Source organism: Equus caballus, chromosome X, assembly GCF_041296265.1.
Source record: "Equus caballus isolate H_3958 breed thoroughbred chromosome X, TB-T2T, whole genome shotgun sequence".
NCBI lineage: Eukaryota > Metazoa > Chordata > Mammalia > Perissodactyla > Equidae > Equus > Equus caballus.
In genome coordinates this window covers 43690974-43701069 of record NC_091715.1, presented here as the reverse complement: position 1 = coordinate 43701069, position 10096 = coordinate 43690974, and the positions used below count along the sequence as shown (strand labels likewise).

General features: G+C 49.8%; 1 protein-coding gene and 1 non-coding gene across 4 annotated transcripts; both read left to right on the top strand.

Annotated features, from left to right (window-relative positions):
* The first annotated feature begins 1326 nt into the window (after positions 1–1326).
* MAGED2 (MAGE family member D2) lies at positions 1327–9773 on the top strand. Of its 3 annotated transcripts, none has more exons than XM_023633261.2 (13): positions 1327–1550; positions 3052–3123; positions 3490–3981; positions 4613–4921; positions 5042–5105; positions 5369–5448; positions 5990–6084; positions 6793–6872; positions 6966–7008; positions 7321–7383; positions 8537–8651; positions 9051–9463; positions 9639–9773. In XM_023633261.2, the coding sequence occupies exons 2-12, from the start codon at positions 3079–3081 to the stop codon at positions 9453–9455; spliced, it is 1791 nt and encodes a 596-aa protein (XP_023489029.1). In that variant the 5' UTR covers positions 1327–1550; positions 3052–3078; the 3' UTR covers positions 9456–9463; positions 9639–9773. The 3 variants fall into 3 exon arrangements, with proteins under 3 accessions (XP_023489029.1, XP_003365769.1, XP_070113419.1); XM_003365721.5 differs by lacking the exon at positions 1327–1550 and adding an exon at positions 2034–2170; XM_070257318.1 differs by lacking the exon at positions 1327–1550 and adding an exon at positions 2808–2925.
* LOC111771702 (small nucleolar RNA SNORA11) lies at positions 8233–8362 on the top strand. Its single transcript, XR_002805629.1, has one exon. It is a non-coding gene; the product is annotated as a small nucleolar RNA SNORA11 (small nucleolar RNA).
* Positions 9774–10096: the final 323 nt, after the last annotated feature.

The following is a 10096-nucleotide window of genomic DNA, read 5'->3' as shown; positions in this document are numbered from 1 at the left end:
CTACGAAGTGTGTGTAATGTGTGTGTGTGTGTGTGTGTGTGTGTGTGCATTGAGTTATCTATAGACCATACGGATTCATGATATTTTATTTGCTCAGTAAAGGAAAAGGTGACCTCATAAAGCAGAAGACTTATGACCACTTGAATTACTTTTGGATGTAGGAAAGGTATTGAATATAATTTCTGTAACTGACCACTGTACTGAATTTTATTATGGTTTCTAATAATTTTTACTTGATGCTCTTGGGTTGTCCAAGTCTACATTAATATACTCTGTAATTAATGATAATTTTGTCTACTTTCCATTATTTATACATCTTATTTTGTTTTCTTTAATAGACCCAATTACTTATGTGAATTTATTATGATAAAAGTGACATTTCAAATCAGTGGGGGAAAAGATGGATTAACTTGCACATGGTGTAAGGATAAGAGACTACGATTTTGGAAAATAATTAAGCTGAATCCTTATACAAAAGAAATTTTGGAATGATCAAACATTTAAATGTAAATGATAAAGCCATAAAAGTGCTTAGAAAAAAGCCAGGGATTGTTATAGCATAGTAATGTGGAAAGCATCGCTAAGCATGAGGCGGAATCCAGTCATGATAAAGGCAAACCTGATACATTTAGCTACATAATAATGAAATCCTTTTGTATAGCAAAGATTATAATAAATAACGTGAAAAATATTTGTAATATATGCCACACAAACGTTTGAGATGCATTGTTGGTGGGAATGTTATTCCATATACCTTTTGAGAGTAAGCTGACAAATTTTGTATCAAAACGGAAGGCTTTTTTGTAGCATTTGAGTCAGCAAAAAAGACAACAAATAACAACAACAACAAAAAGCCCAATACAGATACAAGGATGCTCCTTGTAATATTGTTTGGACACTAATAGTAAAAAAAAAATGGAAACAATGCTAAATATCCATGTATCCTGGACTGGTTAAATAAATTATGGGACATCTACACAAGAAAAGACAATGCAGCTGTTCAGAAAAATATGCACTATGGAAAGCTGTTTAGATTATATAACTGGACCAGGTTGCAGAACAGTAGGTATAGTGTACCATTGGTGGGGAGAAAACCCGAATAATCAGTTTATGAATACAAAAAATTCTGGAGGAATGTATGTCAAAATGTTAATAGTGGTTATTTCTGGGGGATGAGATAAGGGTGGCCTTTCATTGGTATGTTACATATTTCTGCATTATTTGAATTTTCACAACACATTACCTTTGTAATACGAAAAAATAAAGATATAAAAATAAATAAATTCAATGAATAAATCGCTTTGAGGGGGTGGTTTTGGTTGGAAGGGCTTCAGACCGAGTCTGGTACAGTGGCATAAACACGGACTTTGGCGTCAGACGGCCCTGAGCGGGGCCCCATTGCCCCACCCCCAAGGAAGGAGGAGGGGTGGCAGGGGGCTGCGGAAAGGGGATGGGCTGGGCTGGGCTGGCTGCAGCTCTAGTCCAGGAGGCTGAGACTTCCAGAGGGACTGAGAGAGGGCAGACGCAGCCCGGACTCACTCGAGAAGAAGGTGAGGGGCGTTAAGATTGGGGCTTCCTCGCAGCCAGATAGTGGTTCCAGCCCCCTCGAACCTATAGCCAGGCAAGGGGGCAATTCTTACTGCACCACTGCAGCTGAGGGAGAGGTGACCTGGAGTGGGATGTAGGCAAGGAGGACGACTTAGAGTACTGGGGAGCAGAGACTAGTGGAGGAGGAGGGGGGGAAAAATGGGCAACCGGGCATGTTGGGTGGCAGACGAGGAATATGAGGGGGAAGGGGAATACTGCGGGGAAGTGGAAATCCAGAGAAGAAAATACGGGATGGAGAGAAGGGTTAAGGAATATTGGAGGAGGGCGTGCAGAGGTAAAGGGAAGGAGGATGTAAGGAAGGGGAATAGGGAATTCGGTGGGGTAAATAGGAAATGCGATGGGGGAAGAGAGAGTAGGGAGCAAGACAGAGGGAATACGGAGGGGGGCGGGGATAAGGAATGAGGAGCAGGGAGCGGGGGAAGGGCAGACTTGCTGGGACGGAGGCCCCCTAGGGAGGCGGAAAGGGGCGGGACCACTTCCGGCCTGGACCGGGGAGGGTAGTCTTCGAGTTTCGGAGGGGCTTGGAGAGAGTGAACGCACTCGGGAATTGTAGAAGGACGAGGTGAGCAGCAGGCCCCAGCTCTGGATCAGAGCCCAGTAGGGGTCGGCCCCACCCTCTGGGATCTGGAGAAAACCTGCTGTAGGGACCGGATCGTACCGGATCCATCCGGCTGGAAAGGGAGGGGACTGGACCCGGCTTGGCTGGGCCCAAGATGGAATCACTAGCTCAATACTGATTTGAGGCGGGGGTGTATTAGGGAAGGGGCGGAACCAAGATGCGCTTTGCCCCTGTTTGGAGGGGGGCGTGTTATGAAAAGGGGCGGGACCGGGCGAGTACTCTGGACTTGGTAGGGTGGGTGTGAGTAGGGGAGGGGCCAGGACCACCAGACACTGCGACAGTTTGAGAGGGAGGCTTGTTGGGGAGGGGGCGGGACCCAGCGGTGCTGCGAACCTGGAGAGGGGCGTGTGTTGTGAGCTGGTGCTGGACTGAGTCCGTGACTATTGCGCATGCGTACTATGGATCAGTAGAAAGGGGCGTGTAGAGAAGGGCCAGCAGAGGGGCGGGCCAGCTGCTGAATGCGCATGTGCACAGTGAACATCAAAGAAAAGGCTTGTGCTGGGAAAGCGGGCGGGGCTGAGATGGGCTCTGCAGCGGACGCGCATGCGCAGTGTAGACCTGCGGCTGGGGGGAGTGCACTGGGAAAAGGGGCGGGGTCCCCAGAGCTGCCGCGCTGGCACATCTTCCTGGAGGAGGGGAGGGTGCGGTTGCACAGAATTGAGACCTAGACGCTCTGGATTACTGAATCTGTGAACGGAGTCGGTGGGGGTGGGGGAGGGGTTTGGGACTGGGGCCCTGGGGAAAGTAAAGATCAGCCTCCAGTTGGAACAGAAGAGAGGACGTTCAGTGGGCTCTTTGCTTGACCCAGGCCTTCTCTCCTTCAGGTTCAGCGCTTGCCAGGCCAACGAGACATGTCTGACACGAGTGAGAGTGGTACGGGCCCAACCGGCTTCCAGGTAAGGCCTCCTTCTGCCCTCTTCTTAGCTCTTTTCCTCTCCAGCCCCTGTTGCTGCCCCAAATCCGTTGGCACCTCCCCTCCCATTCTTGTCCTTCTCCACCCACTTCCCTGCCTGGGTACCCCCTCCCCTAGTAGAGAAAAGGAGAAAGAGAGGGAGGGAGGAAGGAAAGAGGAAGGGAGGGAGGGAAGGCCCGCCCCTCTTCTGCCATCAGTTCCTGCTCTGAGGAAGGGGAGGGCCGAGGTGGTCAGAGCATGCTGCAAGGAGTTAGTATAGGTCAGAGAAGTGAGGATCTGGAATTTTGAAGCCGGTTGCCTAGTTGGGGGTGGGGGGAATGTCTGTGAGCTTCCCTGCTTTCTCTTGCAGGCTGAAGCCTCAGAAAAGGACAGTGGCTTGAAGATGCAGACCCTGTTGACAGTAACCCAGAACTTGGAGGTCTCAGAGACACCGAAGGCCCCAAAGGCACCAGAGGTCTCAGAGGCTGTGAAGGTTTTGAATGCTGCCGGGGTCTCAAAGGCCACAGAGGTCTCAAAGGCTCCAGAGGCCCAGGAGGCAGCTGCCACCCAGGCCTCACCTACCACTAAGCTGACTGATACCCAGGTTCTGGCAGCTGAAAAGAAGAGTCCAGCAGCTGACACCAAGATGCAGAATGCTGACCCTGAGGCTGTGACAGTGCCTGCCACTGAGACCAAAAAGGTCAGCTGTGTGGCTGATACGAAGGTCAATACAAAGGCCCTGGAGACCGAGGCTGCTGCCTCTCAGGCTCCAGCAGATGAACCTGAGCCTGAGGGTGCAGCTGCCCAGGCTCGAGAGAATCAGGATACTCGGCCCAAGGTCAAGACCAAGAAAGCCCGAAAGGTAAGACCTCTGCAATCATCACCCTTGGCTTTCCACTTCTCTTCTTTTAGTTGGTTCATTTATTCTGCAAACATCTAGACAGTTTACTGTGTTCTTCAAGGTTGTGGGAGACACTAAGAGGAATATGATAGAATTCCTGTCTTCAGAGAGCCCACAGACTGGCAGGGAGATGAGACAGGAACATGTATAGCTGCAGTCTGAATGTAATACAGTTTATATTTACGTAGTAGCTACCATGTGTTTGGCCTTTAACTGGGCACATTCACACAGGTTATCTCGTTAAATACTGAAAGCAATCCAGTTTTATAGAGAAGGAAGCTGAGTCCCAGAGAAGTAAAGTGACTTGAGTGATTTATCTAGAGTGGTATAATCAGAGCTAGTGGTGGAGATAGGAAGAGAAGAAGCCTCTGACCCTACCCTTGGGTTGCTCCTGGCCTGGTGGGGAGATGAAACTCCTACTTGGAAGCCTGTGGAAAGACAAACCCAAGACCAAACATGGCCAATGTCTAGTTAGTCAGGCTGTTACTACAGAGGTGGGATTAGAGGGGCCTTCCTGGAAGAGATAGGATGAGGGGAAAAAGGACCATTTGCTTCATCTGACGATGTTGTCCTTCTCTTTCCCTTGATGCAGGTGAAGCATCTGAATGGGGAAGAGGATGGCAGCAGTGATCAGAGTCAGGCTTCTGGAACCACAGGTGGCCGAAGAGTCTCGAAGGCCCTAATGGCCTCAATGGCCCGCAGGGCTTCAAGGGGTCCCATAGCCTTTTGGGCCCGCAGGGCATCAAGGACTCGGTTGGCTGCTTGGGCCCGGAGAGCTTTGCTCTCCCTGAGGTCACCTAAGGCCCGTAGGGGCAAGGCTCGCCGCAGAGCTGCCAAGCTCCAGTCATCCCAAGAGCCTGAAGCGCCACCACCTCGAGATGTGGCCCTTTTGCAAGGGAGGGTAAGAATGCCATTCGCTGAACTCTGCCTTATCCACCACCTTGCCTGCCCTCTTCTCTGCCATCCTCTCAAGTCTTCTGTGAACATATCTTGATCTTTCCATCTCTTCCTCCTCTCCCAGGCAAATGATTTGGTGAAGTACCTGTTGGTTAAAGACCAGACAAAGATTCCCATCAAACGCTCAGGTAGAGTCCTGCTAGCCCTCCCTACCCCTAGTTCTGCCCTCCATTACTCTCTCCGCCATGTGCTAGGGACATTCCTTGTTCTTATTCCTTGCTTCTACCTCTGTCCTCCCAAAGTTCTAATTTGGTAGCACTAGCATCTCTATTCATTAGCTCAGAACATGTTGTGTCACCCACAGCAGGGTTGGCAAAGGGTCTATAGCTTGGGTATGGGGGCCACCTGGCTTCGCCTCAGACCAGTTGCTCACAGCACTCTCCCCTTGCAGACATGCTGAAGGACATCATCAAAGAATACACTGATGTGTACCCAGAGATCATTGAACGAGCAGGCTATTCCTTGGAGAAGGTGAAGGGGCAGTCCTGGGGGATGGGCGCAATGGGGAAGCCTTGAATTGAACAAAGGTGTACATGTCCCTTCTGGGGGGAACACAGAGACTCCCTAATCCAGCCCCGTCCCTGTGAAGATGGGTAGGTGGTGGCTCAGGGAGGGGCACAGACTAGCCCAGAGTCACAGAGCAAGTCAGTCGTAAAAGCACAGCTTGGACCCAAGCCGCCTGACTTAGTCCAGGCTTCTGTCCACTGCTGGACACGTCCTGTAATGTATTTCAGATGCTCACCTCTCCCTTCCGTTCCCCCTTCTCTGTCTCCCTAGGTTCCCACTAATCACGAAGATGATGTTGATAACAATAGTACGTTTGTTACCTGTATGCTGTGTGCTGGCCACTTAGCTAAGTGCTTTACATGCATTATCTCACTGATTTCACTCACACACACACACACACACACACATACATACACATGCACACACCCCTAGGTACATGGGGAACTGTGGGATGCTCAGGAAGGGTGAATTTTGTGATCTCACAAGCTGTTCTCCCCATCCACAGGTATTTGGGATCCAATTGAAGGAAATTGATAAGACTGACCACTTGTACATTCTTCTCAGCACCTTAGAGCCCACTGATGCAGGCATACTGGGAACGTAAGCTGGGAAAGGGCTGGGGTGGGAGGGAGGCTTCTGCTCTTTTCCATGGTACTACCCCATCCCTGTTCTCTCTCCCCACATCCCCTTAGAGAGCCAGGAAAGACGGCCTATAAAGCTCCTGTTGCAGCTCCCGACTGTAGTTGGAGCCCTGCACACAATAGTGGTACCTGATTTATGATTGGCTGAAAGGCATAGAAGCCTGAGGTGGGGCATTCCTACTGTCAGGTTTTCTGTTTCTCCAGAAGTTTCCCAGGAAAGAACGCCTCTTGTTGCTTGTCTCTTCCTACTAGCCTTGGTTGAGTGGTTCTCAAGGGAGGGCTTCCTGGTCTGGGTGCATCATGATGCTGTAAGGGCAGGGGCATCAGTGGGGCTGTGCCTAAATTCTCTTGGGGCTAAGGGATGTGGGAGAGAAAGAAGGGACTCACATTGACTAAGTGCCTGGGTTGTACCAGGTTGAGAGAATTCTTCCATTCTCTTGGCAACCCAGGGAGGGAAGGATGTGATTTTCCCATTCTACTGAATAGGAGGCTGAGGCTCAAGAGTCTACGTGCTTTGCCCAGGGTCACATAGAGCTTGAAGCATAGACTGGGCAGAAGTCTCCCTTATCTGAGGAATCTGGAGAGGCTAGCCTAGTGAGCTGGCTAGTGTGTTTTTTGTAGATAGCTACTGGATGTAAACCTTCTCTGTGTCCTAATATTCCCCTAGGACCAAGGACTCACCAAAGTTGGGTCTCCTCATGGTGCTTCTTAGCATCATCTTCATGAATGGAAATCGGTCCAGTGAGGGTGAGTGGCTGGGTGCGCAGCTGAGTGGGTGGCCATGGTCAGAATTCCATGTGTTCATTTTCTGTCCCTGTCTCCTCTTGCCTCCCCTTGCAGCTGTCATCTGGGAGGTGCTGCGCAAGTTGGGGCTGCGCCCTGGGTATGATTGGGCTCTCTCCGTGCTTGCTGTCCATGTTGTCCTTTGGCAAGAGAGGATGGTCCCAGGATTGCATCAGCCTGGTGGTCTGGTGGAGTGGGCGGGAGTGCTGGACTGGGTAGAGGGCCCAGGGTTCTGACCTGGTGGATGGGGAAATGGTCCTGAACTCTCTGCTCCCTGTCTCACTGTCTTTTGGGCTTCTATGGAGCTTCCTTCTTATGCTGCAAACTTCTTATCCATGTTGGAAATAGCTCTGCCCACGTCTGGGAAGTGCCGCAGTCCTGATTGTATTTATTTTTCTTTCTCTGCTGTCAGGATACATCACTCGCTTTTTGGGGATGTGAAGAAGCTCATTACTGATGAGTTTGTGAAGCAGAAGTAGGTGTCTGTCTGGTGTTGATGTGTTCCATGCATTTTGCCTGTTTCAGAACTGAGTTATAACACTGTGGTATGTGTGTGTGTGTGCTTGTGCATGTGGATGTGTGTGTATGCAGATGGTAGCTTATTCCTGAGGTAGTGACCAGAAACAGGAGCACACATTTCCTGACCTATTATATGTACTCTCACATTTACCTTCAGAACCATTCTGCAAGGGAGGGATTGTCATTATCAACATTTGTACGTGTAAGGAAACTGAGGCTCAGAGAAGTGAAGTCATTTTCTCAGGGTGTTACACAGGTAGAAAATGAAGAGTCTATGTTTAGATCTTGGCCCCAGTGCCTTGCTTCTTTTTACTATGCTAACAAGGGCTTCATAGAAATTAATTTCCATAAAGAAATGACATAGAATGGTAGCTTTGGGTAGCCAGGTACCATACTGGGGACTTGACTTGTACATCTCATTTCATTTTCATAACTACTCTGCAGGATAAGTGGTGTCATCCCATCCCCATTCTCAGTTAAGGGACCTGGGGCTCAGATAGCGGAAGCCTGAGCATGGCCCCAGCTGGTAAGGAGCCCATTTGGGCCTGAAGCCCAGCCCTCCTTATTTTCTGGCCAAGGTCACCCTATCCTTGGTTGTGGGAGAACACGTGCACTCACACAGGTGCAGCAGCGTGTACACACGCATGCGTGTGTGTGCACACGTGCGCGCGCACACCTACACACACACGGTCGGGAGTAGGCACAGAGAAGACTGCTCTTGGTTGACTGTGTCTTCCCTTCACAGTCGTTGTCTATGGTGGACTGTCCCAGAACTTAGCCAGACCATGATCAAGGCCCCTGTGGTGGGGTGTGCTCAGAGCAGGGGACCTGAAGAAATGGCTCCTCTGTTTACAACACACCCAACAGGAATCTGGGTTCATTGTGACAAGGGGCACAAAACTTGTGGCCTTCCTATGAGCAAATACCCTACATGTGTTCCCCCTATACCTCCATGTGGCTACTGGGCACGATCAATAGGACAGGACTCAATATTGGAAAAAAAGCTGCAGTATTTGGTGGGGAGGTTGCCACCTAGAGTCTGTCCAGTTCATGCATGGGGTGGACCAGGGATGTCTTAGACATAAAGGCTTTGAACCTCTCTTTTCAAGGTATCTGGACTATGCCAGAGTCCCTAATAGCAATCCCCCTGAGTATGAATTCTTCTGGGGCCTGCGCTCCTACTATGAGACGAGCAAGATGAAAGTCCTCAAGTTTGCCTGCAAGGTAATTGGAGAGTGGTCCAAGCTTGGCATATCAAGAGCTTGGGATACTGCTGCCTGGGGCAGGCTGGGTGCAGAGCAGCGTGCAGCTTAAATGTGAACATTCTGAAGCCTCTGTTAATGTGCCAGATACTTTTATCTGAATCACTTAATCCTTAGAACTAACATGTCATTGCCCTGCTGCAGATGGGAAGACTCAGGGTCAGAGAGGTTGTTGGGTGATATGTCCAAGGTCACGGAGCTAGTCAGTCTCAGAGCAGGGATAGACTATTAGGTGTGTGATTACTAGTAGTATTTATTGTATTATTAATATTGTATACAACATGTAGCATGGTGCTTAGCGTATGGTAGGTGCTCATTTCTTGGATTCTGATCCTTCTGATGATTATTGTTTCCATTTCAGGTACAAAAGAAGGATCCCAAGGAATGGGCAGCTCAGTACCGAGAGGCGATGGAAGCAGATATGAAGGCCGCAGCTGAGGCTGCAGCTGAAGCCAAGGCGAGGGCGGAGATTAGAGCTCGAATGGGCATTGGGCTCGGCTCTGAGAATGCTGCTGGGCCCTGCAACTGGGATGAGGCTGATATTGGACCCTGGGCCAAAGCCCGGATCCAGGCAGGAGCTGAAGCTAAAGCCAAAGCCCAGGAGAGTGGTGGTGCCACTGCTGGTGCCAGTGCCAGTGCCAGTGGTGGCTTTGGTGCCAGCGCCAGCCTGACTGCTACCCTCACGTTTGGGCTCTTTGCAGGCCTTGGTGGAGCTGGTGCCAGCGCCAGTGGCAGCTCTGGTGCTTGTGGTTTCTCCTACAAGTGAGATTTCAGGTATCTACTTGGATTTAGTGGGGGTAGCCAGGGCTCTTGGGATGGGATGAGGAGCTAGGTGGTTATAGGAAGGACCATGTGGAGAGTGAGGGAAAAACACTGCTTTTGACATTTTATTCCTTCCTATTTGGTTGATGTATTTGACTTTTTGATTTTCTTTCACTTGTGTTTTCAGATGTTGCTAATCCCAGCAGTCTTTCTCTTCGAGCCAGGGTGCATCCTCAGAAACCTACTCAACACAGCACTCTAGGCAGCCACTATCAATCAATTGAAGTTGACACTCTACATTAAATCTATTTGCCATTTCTGAGTTTATTGCTTTTTTTTTGTGGTGGGCTCTCACATTTTGGTATCACATTTAAAAATGGATTAGGAAAGTTTCCACCTCAATCTGTTTAGTTTGAGGTGACATTGTTGGATTCGGGGGAGCAGAATTAGCACGTCTCTCTGGGATAGGTTGAGCCCCATCTCTAGCATACAGGGCAGGCAGGATTGCAGTGGGGTGGGAAGTCATGGGGATTGTAGGCACAGAGGACACACTTTGAAGGAGAGCCCTGAGGTGGGCAAGTCTGGAGCAGAAAGCAGACGTAGAGGAGACTGGACATCAAGTGTACACTCACCTTTTGAGAAATT

Coding starts and splice junctions, on each gene's coding strand:
- MAGED2 (XM_023633261.2), top strand. CDS start 3,079: ATGTCTGACACGAGTGAGAGTGGTACGGGCCCAACCGGCTTCCAG. Junction 6,085..6,792: donor GATGCAGGCATACTGGGAAC/GTAAGCTGGGAA, acceptor ATATTCCCCTAG/GACCAAGGACTCACCAAAGT. Junction 7,384..8,536: donor GATGAGTTTGTGAAGCAGAA/GTAGGTGTCTGT, acceptor TCTCTTTTCAAG/GTATCTGGACTATGCCAGAG.